General features: G+C 46.5%; 1 protein-coding gene across 7 annotated transcripts in view; it reads left to right on the top strand.

The window, feature by feature from the left end:
• The window catches only part of RASSF2 (Ras association domain family member 2), a 46,138-nt gene that overhangs the window by 15,114 nt on the left and 11,715 nt on the right, over window positions 1–19,309 (top strand). For all 7 annotated transcript variants that reach the window (XR_006960268.1, XM_047069070.1, XM_047069071.1 and 4 more), the window contains 4 exons: window positions 10,356–10,446; window positions 13,098–13,173; window positions 15,434–15,585; window positions 17,816–17,904. Coding sequence is in view for 6 of the 7 variants with exons in the window: in XM_047069070.1 (XP_046925026.1) it covers window positions 10,388–10,446; window positions 13,098–13,173; window positions 15,434–15,585; window positions 17,816–17,904 (376 nt within the window). In the remaining variant the exon portion in view is untranslated. The remainder of the gene's footprint in view (window positions 1–10,355; window positions 10,447–13,097; window positions 13,174–15,433; window positions 15,586–17,815; window positions 17,905–19,309) is intronic.

Genomic DNA, 19,309 nt, shown 5'->3' with positions numbered 1-19,309 from the left:
GAAGAGTTGCAACAGCCACCGAACAAATCCCTCTCTCCGAGGCTGCAGACATTGGCAGGCGCCTTGGAGGAAGTGTCCAGTTGAATCCACATTCCAGCCCCATCGACCATCTTCCTCCGACCTCTCCTTGTGCGAGGAACAATACTCTGTTTAAGGAATATCAGACTGAACTCTAAATTTCCGGCCCTTTGTTAGCTCTGCTGCTGTGTTTGCCTTAAAGTGAATGTTAATTTAGCTGACACTCCCCCCGCCCCCCCACACTCACTCCTGTCTCCCCCAGCCCTCTCCACCCCTGTCCCCTTCCCCCCTCCAAAACCTCCAACTGGTTGGAGGCAGCCAGTGATTTGTGGTGATAGTTGCAAAGCTTGTGAAGGGAGATGCAGGTGTTGGTCTCAAGACAGACAAAGAAAGGATTGGGTCCTAGAATCAGTTACTTATTTTATTTTATTTTATTTTATTTTATTTTATTTTATTTTATTTTGTGTTTCTTTTTTTTTTTTTAATTTTTTTTTAACATTTATTTATTTTTGAGAGACAGAGCACAAGTGGGGAGGGGCAGAGAGAGAGAAGGAGACAGAATCCGAAGCAGGCTCCAGGCTCCGAGCTGTCAGCACAGAGCCCGACGTGGGGCACGAACCCACAGACTGTGAGATCATGACCTGAGCTGAAGTCGGAAGCTCAACCAACTGAGCCACCCAGGCGCCCCTGTGTTTATTTCTTTATTTTGAGAGAGAGAGTGCAAGTGGGGGAGGATCAGAGAGAGAAGGAGAAAGAGAATCCCAAGCAGGCTCCATGCCGTCAGTGCAGAGCCACATGAACCGCGAGATCGTGACCTGAACTGAAATCAAGAGTTGGACGCTCAACTGACTGAGCCACCCAGGGGCCCCAGTTACCTGTAGTTTTAATTCAACCGTGTGGTAGGCTATTATTTTCCTAACACCCCTCACCCAAGACTTGTAAAAGTAAGAAAAAAGGTGGGGAGAAGTTCAGGTTGGAAACAAAGATGGAGGCAACACGAGCCAGTAGGTCTGATGCATAGCGATGGTCTTGCTAAGGTCACCCAACACAGGTAGAGTGATGGGACCCCGGAGAAGCCCCACATTTGGGCCATGAGACTACTTGCGTTTTATCAATCTGGCAAATACAAAAATAGTGATTAGGGAGGTTGAACATCTCTTCGTAAATTTGTTAACTTTTTAAATTTATTTTTCTGTGAATTCTGTGAAAGTATTCATGTTCTTTGCCCGATTTTCTGTTGGGTGTAGAATCTTCTTCTTATGGATTTATTAATTTTGCATATTAATGACATCAGCTAATTTTATATATTAATGGCATTCGCTAATGTTACGTATTAATGACATTAGCCCTTTGTCACGTGTATTGTAAATGTTTTCCCCCAAGTTGTCATTGACTTTTGACTTTGGACAGGGTAAAAAATTTTTTTCTAAACAGAAGTTGAAAATCTTTACAGATTGGTTCCATTTTGGTTTTTTTTCAATTATGCCTTCTGGATTTTGAGTCTTTCATAGGAAAGTTTTTCCCACTTCAAGTTTATATATATCTTGTGTTTCCTTCCAGCATTTTATGTTTTAATGTTGAAATTTTTTATACAGATATCATTTCTTTTGGTGGAAGGAGTAAAGTAGGGGGTTAGCTTTCCCCTCCTCCCCTTTCCAAAGGCTAATCAATTCTCTAGCAACATTTTTAAAATTTATCTTTCCCCTGCTATTTAGATGTAGCCCACATTCTATGTTCCCAAATATATTTGGGTCCGTTTCTATATGCTGTATTGTTTTATTGATCTCCCTATTTTTTTCTCCAAGTACCAAATTGTTTTAATAACTGTAGAGAAGACTTAAATTCTCTAATTGGAGGGGCGCCTGGGTGGCTCAGTCGGTTAAGCGCCCAACTTTGGCTCAGGTCATGATCTCACGGTTCATGAGTTTGGGCCCCATGTTGGGCTCTACACTGGCAGCAAGGAGCCTGCTTGGAATTTTCTCTCTCTCCCTCTCTTTCTGCCCTTCCTCTGCTCATGCTCTCTCTCTCTCTCTCTCTCTCTCAAAATAAATAAACTTAAAAAAAAATTCACTAATTGGTATGTTCAGTGGATTTAAGAGGGCATGCTATCAAAGGGACTTGTCTTAAAACAGGACAGACTGCTTTCAGATGCAAAACAAAATTACCGAATTATAGCTTATGATGGAGGCAGTGAACAAAAGAGTCCTGCAGAAAACCCAATCTGTGAGTTAGATTAACTACAGAATTCTTTTTTTTTTTTTTTAAGTTTATTTATTTTTTGAGGGAGGGAGAGAGAGAGAAAACACACACATCAACAGGGAAGGGGCAGTGAGAGAGAGGGAGAGAGAGAGAATCCCAAGCAGGTTTTCCACCAGCATTTTGGAGCCCGATTTAGGGCTCAAACCCATGAACTGTGAGATCATGACCTGAGGCGGAAATCAAGAGTTGGACCCTTAACCGACTGAGCCACCCAGGCGCCCCAGGTTAGCTGCAGAATTCTAGGAAAAGAAGGAGATGGAGGTTTGAATGAAAATGATACAAGACTTGAGGGATCTGGGCAGGGACAGATGGATGGATGCACAGACAGTGCTAGAGAAAGAGGATTGGAGTCATTGCCGAAGAAGAACCAAGAATGGAAGGAAGAGAAGAGTATCGAAGGAAGAATAGAATAACATTTCCCTGGTTGAGGAAAGACTTGAATGTTCATGGTGACGTCTGTCCACGGCCACTAACCTGGTGTCTGCTCCAGCCAGGCTGTGGGGTTGGCTCTGGCTGAGGTTCCCCCATGACGGCTCTGGGTTTTCTTCCTTGGGCTCCTACCACCAGCTCCCGGCTCTGCCGACCAGCCTCCCTTTCAAGGCACCTTTTCCTCTTGGCCTCCAGGGTACCGTGTCTCCCTGCTCCCCTTCCAGCGGCTCCTTTTCCTCTGCCCATCGCTGACCTATGGAGTGCATTGGAGCCCAGCCCCCTCAGCCTTCTACGCTTTCCCAACCTCCTTCCCTGGGAGTTGCCTGCTGTCACCTAACTGGGCCACAGACGGGGCTGTGCCTGCCAGCCGCAGCCTGTGTGTGTGCATCATCCTGGACTCTGCCTTCAAGCCCACGGCCATCGCTTCTCGGCCTTTTGGCTAAGATCAAGTGTAACCCCACAGCAAATCTGGCAGCGTGCCCCTTTCCAAACCTTTTTATTGATGCGTCAACGACTTTTCCATCTACCTCTCTAAACCCTTTAGACATTGTGACTCCACCCCCATTGTCCCCTTCCCTGGGTCAGGACCCTCCAGGGGTCCCCTTGCCACCCTTCCCTTCCATAATCCTTTCTCAAAGCAGGTGGGGTGGGGCAATCGTTCTGAAGTTCAAGTCAGATCACACCCTCTCCTTGTGTTCCTCTTGCCACTGTAAAAATGACCCCAGATGCGGTGGTTTACTCTCTTACGTTCTGGAGGCCAGAAGTCTGAAAACGGTTTCACTGGGCCAAAACCATGGTGCCAGGAGGGCTCTGGGGGGAAACCATTTGCTTGCCTTTTCTGACTTGGAAAATCGTGTTCCTTAGCCCATGGCCCCTTTCTCCACCCTCAGCCAGTGTAGCACCTTCAAATTTCTCTTTCTGCTGGGGTTGTCTGTGGCAGATCCTCCCTCTGCCTCTCTTAGAAAGACACTTGTTACTACATTTAGGGCCCTCCCAGGTAACCTAGGATGGTCTCCCCATTTCAAGAACCTTAATTTAATCACACTGGGGACTCATAAGGTAACATTCACAGGCTCCCGGGATTAGGACCTGGGTACCTTTGGGACCATTATTCAGCCTACCACACCTCCCGTGGAACCCAACTCCTTGGCATGGTCAAGGTCCCCCATGGGCACCACCCCATCTTGCACAGCTCCAGGGTGCATGCTGCTTCTGTCTGGACCCCTCTGCCCTTCACCTTTACCTTTGTCAGCTGTACCTCATCATTGAGGTCTCAGCTGAGAGGTCACTTCCTCCAGAAAGCTCCCGGGAACGCCCCAAGTCCAGATTAAGCGCCCTTCTGTGTGCTGCCATATACCTGCCTTCCTTGCTAGAACAGTCTCCTCCTGTCCGTCTCCCGCTAGACCTTGAGGGCAGGACTGTGCCTGTTCACTTTGCTGTTGAATCACCATCAGGAAGCGCAACATGTGGCACACGCTAGGCATACAATACATTTTTGTGAAATGTGTAAATTCAAATATGCATAGAAAGGGTACTTTAAAAACTACTCACTAGTTATGGGTAATTGTCTTTTAAAAAAAATAACTTTTTCACCGGTCTGATTCTCTTTTTTCCTTCTTCTTCTTCTTTTTTTTTTCCTGCAGTACATATGTATTCCTATTTTTATGATTTTTTTCCCTTTAGGAAAAATAGAGAAATTAATATTTATAATTTAGAGAGAACAGTTGTGTTCTTAGGATACTACTTTTGGGTATGCAGGTGGGATTGAATTTTCTGAATGGAACTCAGCCCTTCAGCTCCCCTCCCCCACACTGATTGCCCCTCCTTTCGGGGGGCCTTTCGTATTTGTTTCTTGTGGCTGCTTGAACACGTCACCGAAATGTAGCCCCTTAAAACGACACAAATTTATTATCTCGGGGTCTCACTGGGCTCAAATCAAGGTGTCAGCTGGGGCTGTGTTCTTTTCTAGAAGACCCAAGGGGAAAATTCACTTGCTCGTCCTTTTCAGCTTTTCACATTCCTTGGCTGGTGCCTGTCTTCCTCCAGCTTCGAAGCCAGCAACAGCAGATTGTGTCCTTCTCACATTGTATCACGATAACACTGGCTTTTCTGCCTCCCTCTTCCATTTTGTAAAAAATCTTGGCGAAATACCCATAAAATGTATCAGCTTCGTCATTTTTTTAAAAATTTTTTTAGTATTTACTTATTTTTGGGAGACAGAGAGACAGAGTGCCAGCAGGGGAGGGGCAGAGAGAGGGAGGCGCACAATCTGAAGCAGGTTCTAGGCTCTGAGATCCGAGCTGTCAGCACAGGACCTGACGCAGGGCTCGAACCCACAAAGCATGGGATCATGACCTGGGCTGAAGTCAGACGCTTAACCGACTGAGCCACCCAGGGGCCCCAGCAACCAACTTTCTACCTTATGGTTCTATGACACTGGCTACTTTGGAGACTTCATATTGGTGGCATCAGCCAGTATTTGTCCTTTTGTGGCTGGCTTATTTTAATTAGCAGAATGTCCTCGAGGGTCATCCATATTGTAGCACGTGTCAGAATTTCCTTCTTCTTCTTCTTTTTTTTAAAATGTTTATCTATTTATTTATTGACACAGAGAGAGAGAGAGAGAGAGAGAGCAAGAGACCTAGGGAGGGGCAGAGGGAGAGGGAGAGAGAAAGCCCAAGAAGGCTCCGTGCTGTCAGCAGAGAACCTGATGTGGGGCTTCAACTCACGAACTGTGAGACCATGACCTGAGCTGAAACCAAGAGTTGGCCGCTTAACCAACTAAGCTACCCAGACACCCCAGAATTCCCTTATTTTTTAAGGCTGCATAATATTTCATGGTATACCATACACCGTTAATGCATTCATCTGTTGATGGACATTTGAGTGGCTTCCAACTTTTGGCTGTTGTGATCGGTGCTGCTACGGACATGAGTACATACATATCTCTTCAAGATCCTGCTTTCGATCCTTTTGGATATATACTCAGAAGCGGAGTTGCTGGATCATAGGGTAATTCTATTTTTAACTTTTTGAGGAACTGACACATGGACCACATGTCCTCAGTGGCAGCACCATTTTACATTCCCCACCAACAGTGTCCAAGGGTTCCCATCTTTCCACAGCTTCATCAACACTTGTTATCTCATGTCTTTTTTTTTTAATGTTTATTTATTTTTGAGAGAGAGAGAGAGAGAGAGAGAGAGAGAGAGAGAGAGAGAGAGAAAGTGTGAGCAGGGGAAGGGGCAGAGAGAGAGGGAGCCACAGAATCCAAAGCAGGCTCCAGGCTCTGAGCTGTCAGCACAGAGCCCGATGCGGGGCTCGAACTCATGAACCACGAAATCATGACCTGGGCTGAAGTTGGACGCTCAACCGACTGAGCCACCCAGGCGCCCCTGTTGTATCTTTTTGATACTAGCCATTCCGACAGGTGTGAGATAGAGGTCTAATGTCATTCTTTTGCATGTGAGTTTCCAATTTTTCCAACATTTATCGAAGAGACTCTTCTCCCCCGCCTGAATATTCTTGGCTCCCTGGTCAAATATTAATTGTATTAATAATTGTATTAATATTAATTAATAAATATTAATTAGTTTCTGGTCCCTAAATTCTGTTCCAGGGGTCTATGTGCCAGCATCATACTGTTTTGGTTGCTATAACTTTGTAGTAAGATTTGAAATCAGGAAATGCGAGGCCTCCAGCTTTGTTCTTTCTCAGGATTGCTTTGTCTATTTGAGTTCTTTTATGGTTCCATACACATTTCAGGATTATATTTTCTGTTTCTGTGAAAAATGCCATTGGAATATTGATAGGGATTGTGTTGATCTAGAGATGGCCTTAAGTACTAGGGACATTTTAACAATATTCTTCTGATCCATGAACACGGGACATTTTTCCATTTGTTTTTGTATTTGTTTTCAATTTCTTTCATCAATGTCATGTAACTTCCAGTGTGCAAATCTCTCACATCCTTGACTAAATTTGTTCCTAAGTATTTTATTATTTTTGATGCTATTGTAAATGGGATTGTTTTCTTTATCTATTCTTCAGATAGTTTGCTGTTAGTGGATAGAAACACAACCAATTTTTGCATGCTGATTTTGTATGCTGTACCTTCACTGAATTCATTGATTAAGTCTAACAGTTTTTTGGTAGAGTCCTTAGGATTTTCTATATATAAGATACTATCATCTGCAAACAAAGACAATTTTATGTCTTCTTTTTTGATTTGGATGCCTTGTATGCGTTTGTACTGCTTGATTGTTCTGGCTAGGATTTTCAGGACTGTGTTGAATAGGAGGGGAGAGGGTGGGCGCCCTTGTCTTGCTCCTGATCTCAGAAGGAAAAGCTTTCAGGGTTTCACCATTGAGTGTGATGTTTGCTGTGGGCTTGTCATATCTGGCTTCTTTTATGTTGAAGTATGTTCCTTCTTTTTTTTTTTTTTAATTTTTTTTTAATGTTTATTCATTTTTGAGACAGAGAGAGAGACAGAGCATGAATGGGGGAAGGTCAGAGAGAGAGGGAGACACAGAATCTGAAACAGGCTCCAGGCTCTGAGCTGTCAGCACAGAGCCCAATGCGGGGCTCGAACTCACGGACCGCGAGATCATGACCTGAGCCGAAGTCAGACGCCCAACCAACTGAGCCACCCAGGCGCCCCGGAAGTATGTTCCTTCTATACCCAATTGGTTGGAGTTTTTGTCCTGAAAGGATGTTGAATTTTGTCAGATGCATTTCCTGCGTCTGTTGAGATGATATATGATTTTTATCTTTTGTTCCGTTAATGCGATATATCACATTTATTGATTTATGTGTGTGGAGCTATCCTTGCATCCCAGGGATAAATCCCACTTAATCATGTTCTGTGATCTTTTTATTTAAAGTTTATTTATTTACTTATTTTGAGAGAGAGAGAGAGCACCTGTGAACAAGGGAGGGACGAAGAGAGAGAGGGAGAGAGAGAGAATCACAAGCAGACTCCATGCTGTCAGCACAGAGCCTGACGTGGGGCTTGATCTCACAGACTGTGAGATCGTGACCCAAGCTGAAATCAAGGGTCAGATGCTTAACCAGCTGAGCCACCCAGGTGCCCTTCACGTTGTATGATCTTTTTAATGCACTGTTGAATTTGGTTTGCTAATATTTTGTTGTGAATTTTTAAATTTGCACTCATCAGGTATATTGGCCTGTAGCTTCTTTTCTGGTAGGAGGCTCACCTGGCTACCAGGGTACCAAGGTAACACTGGCCTCATGAAATGAGTTTGGGAGTGTTCTCTCCTCTTCAAACTCTTTTGGAAGAATCTGAGAGTAATTGATATTGATTCTTCTTTTTTTTTTTTTAATGTTTATTTATTTTTGAGACAGAGAGAGACAGAGCATGAACGGGGGAGGGTCAGAGAGAGGGAGACACAGAATCTGAAACAGGCTCCAGGCTCTGAGCGGTCAGCACAGAGCCCGACGCGGGGCTCGAACTCACGGACCGCGAGATCACGACCTGAGCCGAAGTCGGACGCTTAACCGACTGAGCCACCCGGGCACCCCTATATTGATTCTTCTTTAAATGTTTGGTAGAATTCACCAGGAAACCATCTGGTCCTGGGCTTTTCAAAACCTGGGAAGTTTATGATTACTAATTCGATCTTACTTGTTATTGGTCTATTCGGATTTTCTTTTTGTTCACGATTCTGTGTTTGTAGATTGTACGTTTCTAGGAATTTGTCCATTTCTTCTAGGATATCCAATTTGCTGGCATATAATTGTTCATAATATTCTCTTAAGATCCTTTGTACTTCTCTGGTATCAGTTGTAATGATGTCCAAATCGTGTCTAATTTTGTTTGAGTCTTTTCTCTTAATCTTACTAAAGGTTTATCAATTTTCAAAAAACGAGCTTAATTTCATTGGTCTTTTCTATTGTTTTTCTCTTCTCTCTTTCATTTATTTCTGCTCTGATCATTGTTATTTCCTCCCTTCGTCTAATTTTGGGCTTTGTTTACTCTTTTTCTAGTTCCTTCAGGTTGTTTATTTGAGATCTTTCTTTTTTCTTAATGCAGGTTTTTATTGCTATAAACTTCTCTCTTAGAACTGCTTTTGCTGTATCCCATAACTTTGATATGTTGAATTTCTTTTTTTTTTAATTTTTTAAAATGTTTATTTTGAGAGAAAGAGAGAGAAAGTATGAACTGGGGAGGGGCAGAGAGAGAGGGAGACACAGAATCCAAAGTAGGCTCCAGGCTCTGAGCTGTCAGGACAGACCCTGATGCGGGGCTCAAACTCACAAACTGCGAGATCATGACCTGAGCTGAAGTCGGACGCTCAACTGACTGAGCCACCCAGGTGCCCTGATATGTTGAATTTCCATTTTTGTTTGTATTAAGGTATTCTTGACTTCCATTTTGGTTTCTTCTTTGACCCATTGATTATTCAGGATTGTGTTGTTTAATTTCTACATATTTGTGGATTTTCCAGTTTTCTTCCTACTATTGATTTCTAGTTCATACCATTGTGGTTGGAGAAGACACTTGACATGATTTCAGTCTTAAGTTATGAAACTTGTTTTGCGTTTAGTTTACTTTGAAATGCATCAAAAACAAGATAGATTGTTGAATAGATAAAGGAACGTATAGCTGGACAGATGTGTGATAATGAAGGATATAGTAAGTGTTAAGGGTAGAATAGCCATGCATACATGGCTGTTCATTGTCTTACTCTAAATCTTTATGTTTGAAAATGCTCATAACAAAACGAAAAAACTTTCTGGTAAGCCATTACCCCAAGAGAGCCAATCCTTCATTCGTTTACATGCAGATGTACATATACCAGAAGTTCTAAACTAGGGGCAAATTAGCCCCAAGGGGACACTGGGTAATGTCCGGAGACATTTTGATTGTCATGACTGGTGGTGCTGCTGGCATCTGGTGGGTAAAGGCCAGGGATACTGCTAAACATCCTCCAACGCACTGGACAGACAACCAAGAATGCCCTAGCCCCAAACGTCAATAGCGCTGAGGCTGAGAAAGCCTGACGTATATAGCTGAGTATCTGAATATAGATATCCATTCATATAGATGTGTATATGCATGTTTTATGCTTACATATATTTTAAACAAAATCGGACTCACAGTTTTATAACCTGTGTCTTCATAATGTATTGTCACGTTCCCAGGTAATTAAATTGGCTTTAACGCTGTCATATTTTAATGGCGATTATAGATGTATATGCTGTGATTTATTGGGCCCAGCTCGCTCTGGGCATTTTTAGGTAGTTGGCCAATCTGTAGTCTACCTCAGTAGAATTTGAACCTTCGCTGTCAGACAAATCTCTATCCTGTGTGGTGAAGATATCTTCGGGAAAGGCTCGTTGGTCGTCCTCGGGATCACCTTGGGTGTCAGCATTCTCTGTGCCTGGAACATTTGTTCTGGGGCTTTCCAAGGGCTGTCATCTTGGGGTGGTTTTTCCCCAGTGGCTGTGGCCAGCAGAGGCAGCAGCCCACAGTGTGGCACCTCACCAGCCCTGGGTCAGCATTGGGCTGTCCCAGCTGTGGATCGGGGGTGGGAACAGGGAGCCCTGTTCTCCCTCCCCTGGTCCAGGTTCTGCTGAGTTCCTGAGGACACAACCTGACTTTAACCTGTGTCTTTTCTCAAATATAGGTCTCCCCTTCTGATGACAAGGGAAAGGAAGAATGGATTACAGTCACGAAACCTCCCTAGTCCCGTGTGGACAAGATAAATACATCTCCAAGTAAGGTTTTTTGCTGTAGTGTTGTGTCCCCAGGGGCCAGTCCCACATGGTTGGAAACCCCTGGCACAGGAGTCTCTTCTGTACGTGGGCGAGCAGGGGCTCCTGTCGGGGGGAAGAAGCGAAGCTCCCGATTGTGAACTAGTGACAGCACAGCAAGGTTGGTGCTATAGATAAAAACACGCCCCCAGAGCCTGGCCATAGACCGCGAAATAAAGACCTTCAAGACACGGCACCCTTGGGTGCTCAAAAAGATGGTGTCCTGGAGGGCTCCCAGGAGGAGGAGTTAATGGTGGTGGCTCGCTGTGCTACCTGTGGTGTCCCTTTGGGAGGGGGGGGGGTCCCAGCTGGGCTGGGTCCCTGTGCTGCCGGCGTTCTGACTAAACGTTCAGGTGCCCCCTGAACAGAAGGAGACAGTTTCATTGCTCTGTATGTACGAAAATCTCTCGAGCTCAGATTTTTGGCTCATGTGAGCCAAAGTGGACTCTTCCAGATTATCTGTTTGAGGATGCATTTTTATATCCGGCACCAGGATTTGTTCACGCTGGGTGCTCTGTATCTGAGCTAAATGTTTAGCTTATCTGCCACCAAATTGTTTTAATTCCTTTACACATATTTGGCCATATACAGACACGCAGTTGTGTGAGATATGGATCGCTCTTATCTCCTCATTGACGGATTTCCCCGGAGACTTCTGCTGACCAGTAATTTGAGATCTGCATGTTCAAAAGGGCCAAACGTCTCTTGCGTTAGGTTATTTGGAGTCGCATTTTTCACTAATTCACTTAGGCTTCCATAGAATTACTCCGATTTTTCTAGGTTTAGCTTGGCAGGAGATTCTTGGAATTTCAAGCCAGCTTTGACCTCTGGTGTGGCCCCGCATCGCTGTGTTGAAATGGCTGGAGTCAGAGGGACCGAACTTCATAACCTCTTGCCTGAGATGAGGCAAAAGCACACGGCAGCCTCCTCAAGCCTCTCCCTTCCCAGCCCCCAGGCGCTAGCATGCACTTTCCCATAGACTGTTCTCAGGTTCAACGCGGGCTCACCCTGATCACAAAGGCGGGAAGTCCTTGCTCTTTCTTGTTCAGGAGAGCTGTGTTTCCAGAGGACCACCTGGAAACCAGGATCTAACAGCTAGGGAGGCCTGATACGAGGCTTCGGAGGGAGATTGGCAAGTTAAAAAACATTTTTTTTGTTGTTTATTTATTTATTTAAGCAGTCTCCACACCTAACATGGGGCTTGAACTCACGACCCTGACATCAGGAGTCCCATGCTCCTCCACTGAGCCAGCCAAGCAGCCCCAAATTTTTAAAAAAATAAACTGAAAGGAGCCACCTGGGTGACTCAGTCAGTTAAGCGTCCGACTTCGGCTCAGGTCATGATCTCACAGTTGGTGAGTTCAAGCCCCATGTCGGGCTCTCCACTGTCAGCACTGAGCCTGCTTCAGACCCTCTGTTCCCCCTCTCTCTGCCCCTTCCCCACTTGTGCTCTCTCTCTCTCAAAAAGAAATAAACATTTAAAAGAATAAATAAACAAAAAATAAAATAAACCGAAAGCATCTAGAATACAATAAAAAGATAAAAGTTTGTAGAATAGGATATTACCAGGGCCCAGAACCCCCTTCTGCCCCCTTGTGGTCACTGCTCCCCAAGGTGAACCACAATCCTGAATTCTAGCACCCATTTTTTTTTTTATTTAAAAAAAAAAATTTTTTTTTAATGTTTATTTATTTTTGAGACAGAGAGAGACAGAGCATGAACAGGGGAGGGTCAGAGAAAGAGGGAGACACAGAATCGGAAACAGGCTCCAGGCTCCAAGCTGTCAGCACGGAGCCCGATGCAGGGCTCGAACCCACGGACCGCGAGATCATGACCTGGGCTGAAGTCGGACGCTCAACCTACTGAGCCACCCAGGCACCCCTCTAGCACCCATTTTAAACATTACATACCTGGAACCATACGATACGTGGTCTTTTGTGTGAGGCTTCTTTTGCTCAGCATAACGTCTGTGAGATTCATCGTGTTGTGCGTAGCTCGTTCATATTCTTGCGGCTACGTGATATTCCACTATGTGACTCAGCTCCCTTTATTCATCCACTCCACTGTTGATGGGAGTCTGTAGGTTTTTAAACACGCCCTAAGGTCATGTCTATGAAGCCTAAGTCGGTGGGGTCTAGACCTTTTAACTTTCTGAAAAGCCCAGAAGTTTCTGAGTCTCACGGAGGCCTACAGGGATCATCCTGTCCTAACTCACAGCATATGTGAGGGAGGACAGACAGTGGAGACGCCAGAGAAACCTTGTCTGTGGACTTTGTAGTGCCTTGGCCTCTGAGTCTGCGCCTCGTGGGGGACGGCGTATTTAGCTTGGGTTTAGGGAGCGTGGTCAGAACTGCCAGGCTTCGTCAGCAGGCGTGGCCTGCCTTGGTTTTCTGGAGTTGTTCCTTACGCTTGGTGTCTACTCTTGACCTGGATCTTGGGGGAACATGAAGGTGGGGGTGGTGGCTGTGTGTGTGTGTGTGTGTGTGTACATGCATGTGGACAGACACCCAGACTGGGGTGGCTGAAGGCCAGGTTAGAGGTGAGAAAAGAGGGAATGACGGCATTCAGTGGCTTCAGCTAAGAGTGTTACACCTTTTGTATTTTTTTCCCCTAAGGAACGAACTTCTCCTTCATCTGAAGACCTACAATTTGTACTATGAAGGCCAGAATTTGCAGCTGCGGCACCGTGAGGTAAGGCGTCCCCGGGGAAGGCCTGTGGGCCGGCCAGACTTTGCCTCCGTGTCTCTGGGTCTAAGGGTCCCTGCCTCTCCTGCCCCTGGGAGAGGCCTCTCATTTAGGATGTCAGTGGTGTCCCTGGAGTTCTTTGGAAGGATACCCCCAGGCTCATTTTGTTCTAAAGAGGATGAGCTTTTCTGTTCCAAGGACATTTCTGGGGATGTGAGGCTGAGCGGGGGGTGAGGGGGGTCCTCCAAAGGGGGACTTTCATGAAATCGGCAAATCACGTGAGGTCTGTGAGGAAATGCTCTGCCCTTCCCCACAGCTGTAGCGGTCTTCCTAGGGTGTCTTCCCAGGATGCTCTTTGCTATCCTTCCGTCTTTTCCCAGCCCCCATCCTGAATCTAAGCTTACTCATCCTGTATCCATTTCTGTAAAGCCTGTTATCAGGTAGATGATGAGCTATATAGGAGCCTGGTAGAGTAATTTATACTCAAGTGTTCTAGACTGATAAGAAGATATGTGTAATACCATGCTAAACACATTTTCAGGTTATCTAGCCATGGCGATTTAATCCACAGAAACAGGTATCAGTCAGATGGTAGAATTTCAACTACTAAGGCAGGCTCGTTGGGGATAGTATGTGAGATGCAGTGACTTTTTCTGTGGCCCTTAAACCAGGCAAAGTCCTACTTTGCCTAAATCATGTGATGTAAGAGTAGTGATGCCAGCCTCGACCAGCTAGAAGGCATACATATAACCTGTTCTTTTTTCTTTTTTAATAAAGTTTTTTAATGTTTATGTATTTTTGAGAGAGAGAGAGAGAGAGACAGCGTGGGAGCAGGGGAGGAGCAGAGATGGTATTTGAACTCACGAACCATGAGATCATGACCTGAGCTGAAGTCAGATGCTTAACTGACTGAGCCACCCAGGTGCCCCGTATGGCCTGTTCTTAAATAAAGCTTTCTCCCCAAGCTTCCCCCACACATGAAAGTTGTTTCACTTATCTCCTGCTTTCTTTTATTCTTCCCCCACCTCTCCGAGGGTGATCCTGGGATCCAGGTCAGTGGTTCATTGGACAGGTGTCATCTTTATCCGTACAGCATAAAGACGTGGCTATGGCCCAGGTCTGACATCTGTGGGTTTTTCTGAGACTTGGGAAAGAAGGCCTGACCCTTTTATGCATTGTCCTGAAAACTTCTCCTAATTCGTGGCTGGGCCATTTGCAAGATTTAGGTCCTTGAACAACGTTTCTGGGCTGCGTCTTACAGAATAAATTCTCAGAATGTTCTATGATGAAAGGGTTTCACGGTCATCAATGAGACTAATTTCTTTGGGATAAAACATGCAGATGCCCTTAAAAGGGTTTCACATTTAATTTCTTACCAGTCAACAACCCTTGAGTATAAACTGGGAATCCTTACAGGACCTGTTCACCTCGTGGAGAGCCGTCAGGTAGCACATTAACTAATTAAAGGCTCTGGGAAGTTCTGCTGGTAAGAAATCTGATTAACACATCATCTCCCAACTCATGATCACTTGACACCCTTTTTTAAGGTAACAGGTAACCTGTTAACAGGAGCTAGTATTCTGTAGAATCAACTTGGGGAAACGTTACTTTGAATCTCCTTCAACCGGCAGGTCAGATTGCTAAACACATGTTACGGCTAAACACGTATCACTTTCCCTGGTAGGAGAGGGGAAGTAGCTAATGCAAGAATTTAGCTCTTGCTTTGTTAGCAAGGTTAGTCTCACTTTAAAAGATGTATTCTTTTTTCTGCAAAGTATTAAAGAACACCCCATTTTTTTTAAAGTTTCTTTATTTGAGAGAGAGAGAGAGAGCGAGAGAGCGAGAGAGCGTGAGCACGAGCAGGAGAGGGGCAGAGAGAGAGGGAGAGAGAGAGAGAGCATCCCCAGCAGGCTCCGCACTGTCAGCGCAGAGCCCGATGTGGGACTTGAGCTCGCGAACTGTGAGACCATGACCTGAGCTGAAATCAAAAGTCAGATGCTTAACTGACTGAACCACCCAGGCGCCTGAAAAAATACCCCATTTTTTATAATTTACGCACATGTACTTGAATTTCAGGGCAACTTTTGTGTTGACCTGTGAGGTCATCGGGGTAGTTTGCAGTGGGGCGCGTCCTGGAGCTGGGGTGTGAGTATAACTGGGCGTGCCCAGCAAGGACACATCAAGAAGGGTGCTGTCAGCTGTCCTTCAGCGTGGCGCTGGTGGGGTTTTCTGGGCTGGCTCACTGTGTCAGTTGCTCCGTGGGCAGGAGGAAGATGAGTTCATCGTGGAGGGGCTGCTGAACATCTCCTGGGGGCTGCGCCGGCCCATCCGCCTGCAGATGCAAGATGACAATGAACGCATTCGCCCCCCACCATCCTCTTCCTCCTGGCACTCTGGCTGTAACTTGGGGGCTCAGGGGTGAGTGGGGAGAGATGGGACCGGGGGGCGGGGGGACCGGGCGTGTCTGGGGGTTCCGTTCTTGAATGTTCTTGAGTCGGTAAATGCCACCTTCATCCAGCGAGCCTTGACCCCAGCGCCCCACTCTCCCACCTGCGCTGCGGGTGCACCTGTTCTCGGCTTAGGAGGAGGAGGAAGGAGCAGATGTTCGTGTGATCTGGCCACCGTGCCTGTCACCACAATCACTGGATGAGAGTGAGAGGGGAGTCGCACCAGCCAGCGCCTGGCTGAGCAGTGTGTCCTCCGTCATGGAGAATTCTGGAGCCTCTGAGGGGAACCGCCAGCGGCCAGCCAGGCCTAGCCTACAGATTTCCGAGGGGACACCTGGTGTCCCAGCATCTCTCCACGGGGACCCCTCCTCATAGAATGACCCTGCTCCGGAGACACTTAGGGTTCCAACATGGAAGCTCTGCATGTCTGGGAGGCCCCCTCTTCCGGGTCCCTGCTTGGAGTCTGGGAAGGTCTGCTCCTTCCCTCCCTCCAATGCCAGATGGTGGCCGAGCACCTGTAGTGGGGCCCGCCCTCTTTACCGGGCCTTCTTTCTGGGACTTTAGTTGTTGGTATCAAGTGACTAGCTGCGTTCCATCCAGACACTTGTCATTGGTCCCTGCTGCCCTGGGGCCGGAGTGGGGAGGGGGGGGTGCCGATCTCGCAGCCAAAACCGCAGCAATGTGTTTTCTGTTTTAACCCAGAACCAAGCCCTGTCTGTTGGACACGCTGAATGTTCTGTTAAACTCCACAGCCAAATCAATCTTTCTCTAAAGTGGAGAGAAAGCTACACTGTGGCCAAACCCTGGAGCTGATCTGCTTTCTTTCCAAGGGAATTTTAGGAGGGAAGTTGTTGCCCATCCCATCAGGCGCTGCGATGTCTGGTCAAGGTTCTCTGGCTTCATCTGTCTTTGATGATTTCTCACTCCACTCTGATTTCAGCATTTCTACCATATTTGATTTCCTGTGGGTCAAGCCCTTTCCACAGCCGCATCCCAGTGCCCAGACTATGCTGCATTCTGTCCCCTAAGTGAGAGGATTTTTAAAATGCCGTTTGACCGCGTGATTTTCGGCTGAGCCTGCTAAGGGGTCCTTCACCCTGCACATTTGTTTCTTCCCCCATCCCTGCAACATCAAGCGGTCTTGGTTGGTTCTTGAAACCTGCTAGTACTTTGAGAGAGTTTCAGAACCGTAAGAATGTTAGCTCTGATGCCTGCTCTAATAACGTGACCGCCTGGACCACTGTGTCCAGAAGGATGCTGAGGCCAGTTTCTGCCTCGATGTGGGAACGGGCGGTGGCCCCTGTGAGCGTCCAGTGTTCATCATTCCTGAGAGGCTCTGACCAGTTCCATTCTAGGGTCAGAAGTCCAGAGTTCTACTACAACAAGAAGTTCTTTCAGATTTTCAATTTTTATTGTCTTTTAAAACTATCATCCCTGGACCATAAGTCCCATCTCTGCTGGGTGCCGGGGAGCCCACACTCTTCTCATTATGGGATGGTCCTCATTGGTTAAGTATGATTCTCCTTTCGAGCCAAATCCTCTGTTGATTTTGGGTGTGCTTCTCTGAGCTGCTGTCATTATCCCTTTTGGCTTCGGGGAGTCATTTGCCAATTACCATGGCAACACCAGGACTCTGCTCAGACTGCCTGCTTGTGATCCTTTCTCCAGCTCGGCTGAGCATTCCGTCCGGCAACCCCAGGAACGCGATCATCAGTGGCCCTTCCTCCGATGAGGCCCTGACCCTCACGGCAACCAACCTGTTACTTTCCATTCCTTTTAGATGCCATTCCTTTTAGACTCCTTTAGAGTCACTCCTACAACAGAAAAGGATCCGAACTGGAATCTTGTCCGGAGATTATTAGGGTTTCCCAAAGAAGCTATAGAACCCGTATGTGCTTAGAAACTGCACGCACATAGCACGTGGATTTTGTTCTTCGGTGTTCTCCATCCTGGCCTTGGTGAATTGGGTGCTTATGTTGCTGCAGATGCTGGGAATGAGCATATTCTCCTCCGACATACCCCCTCCCTACCCAGGGCTCAGCCCTGGAGCCGGGCCAGCCTCATGGGACACTTAGCACGGGCCGTCCATGAGGGTGTGGCTGGTCCCCTGCCTGGCACAGGCAAAGTGCTCCCCTTGGAGGAGAGGGAGTATCTCTCCACAGGGGCTGAGCCAGGCTTCTTTTTGTTTTCTGCCTCCCCAGCACCATCCTGAAGCCCCTCACTGTGCCCAACATTCAGATCTCAGAAGTGGATGCCCCACCCGAGAGTGAACAGACATCGAGTCCCACAGGTACGTGCGTGGAGGGCAGGGCTCCTGCTTTGGGCCCACTTATGTGAAGACCGATGCAGTTATAGATGTTGTAAATTAAATAAATGAAATTCACATGGTTCAGGATTCAAAGAGGATTCAAAGGAAACAGGTGAAAATTCCCCATTTTGTTTACTCACCTTAGAGGTTCTCTCTCTAGAAAAAACCTGAAGGCATGGTGAGAATATCTTGCCAAGATATTCTATATGAATACAAGCAAATACACAGCAACATACCTTTATCGTTGGACGTCATTTCTTTTCTTCCCCCATTTACATAAAGGGTAGCATTTTGCACATCCCTGTTTCTTTTTCTTTTTTTAAAGTTTTTTTTTTAACATTTATTTATTATTGAGAGACAGAGAGAGACAGAGCATGAGCATGGGAGGGGCAGAGAGAGGAGGAGACACAGAATCTGAAGGTGACTCCAGGCTCTGAGCTGTCAGCACAGAGCCCGATGCGGGGCTTGAACTCACAAACCGAGCAAGATCATGACCTGAGCCGAAGTCAGACACTTAACCGACTGAGCCACCCAGGCGCCCCTGCACATCCCTGTTTCTATTAGTTTGTTTTGAGGACTGTTCCGTACAAATCCATGAAGAACTTCTGTGTTCTTTCCATTGTGTGAAGAAGTGTGGATCACTCCCTACTGATAGACATTGAAGTCATTCCAGTCTTTTGTTTTGAGAGAGAGAGAGAGAACACATGAGCGGGGGGGGGACAGAGAGAGGGAGAGAGAGAATCCCAAGCAGGCTCCATGCCGTCAACTCGGAGCCCCACGTGGGGCTTGATCCCACAGAACCATGAGATCGTGAGCTGAGCCGAAATCAAGAGTCTGACACTTAACCAACTGAGCCACCCAGGCACCCCAAGTCATTCCAGGCTTTTGCTGTGACAAACAAGGTTGCAGTTAGTGGCCTTGTACACGTGTCATTTCGCACATTCATCAGTGTCTGTAGGATTCTTCCAAGTGGAATTTCTGGGTCTGAGGCTATGCGCATGTGTAATCTTGAAGATATTGTCAGCTTGCTATATCTTGCACATCCTTATGTCGTGCTTATCCTGTGCCAAGCGCTATTCTAAATGCTTTGTGTGAATTAATTCACTAAACTCTCACAACAGGTCCGTGATGCCCATTTTATAGGTGAGGGAACTGAGGCATAGAGGGAGGGGTTCATGATACATGGCAGTGGTGGAGCTGGGAATCTGGCTCTGAAGTCTGTGCTCTGAACCTTGTCACTGGATGGCTTCTCAGTGCATCACACCATATGTTTCCACCCCCACCCCCCCAGCAGGAAACACTTTTTATGAAACGCATTTTGGGGGAGGCGGCCGTGGGTACCGTAGCGTTGGCCACAAAAAGGGTACTACTGTGTGCGAACCGCCAC

Source organism: Lynx rufus, unplaced genomic scaffold, assembly GCF_022079265.1.
Source record: "Lynx rufus isolate CCGP_SWC_20201006 ecotype Redwood Valley unplaced genomic scaffold, mLynRuf1.p SCAF_8, whole genome shotgun sequence".
Classification (NCBI taxonomy): Eukaryota; Metazoa; Chordata; class Mammalia; order Carnivora; family Felidae; genus Lynx; species Lynx rufus.
Note: the sequence above shows the minus strand (reverse complement) of the source record. Positions and strands in the feature narration are given on the sequence as shown.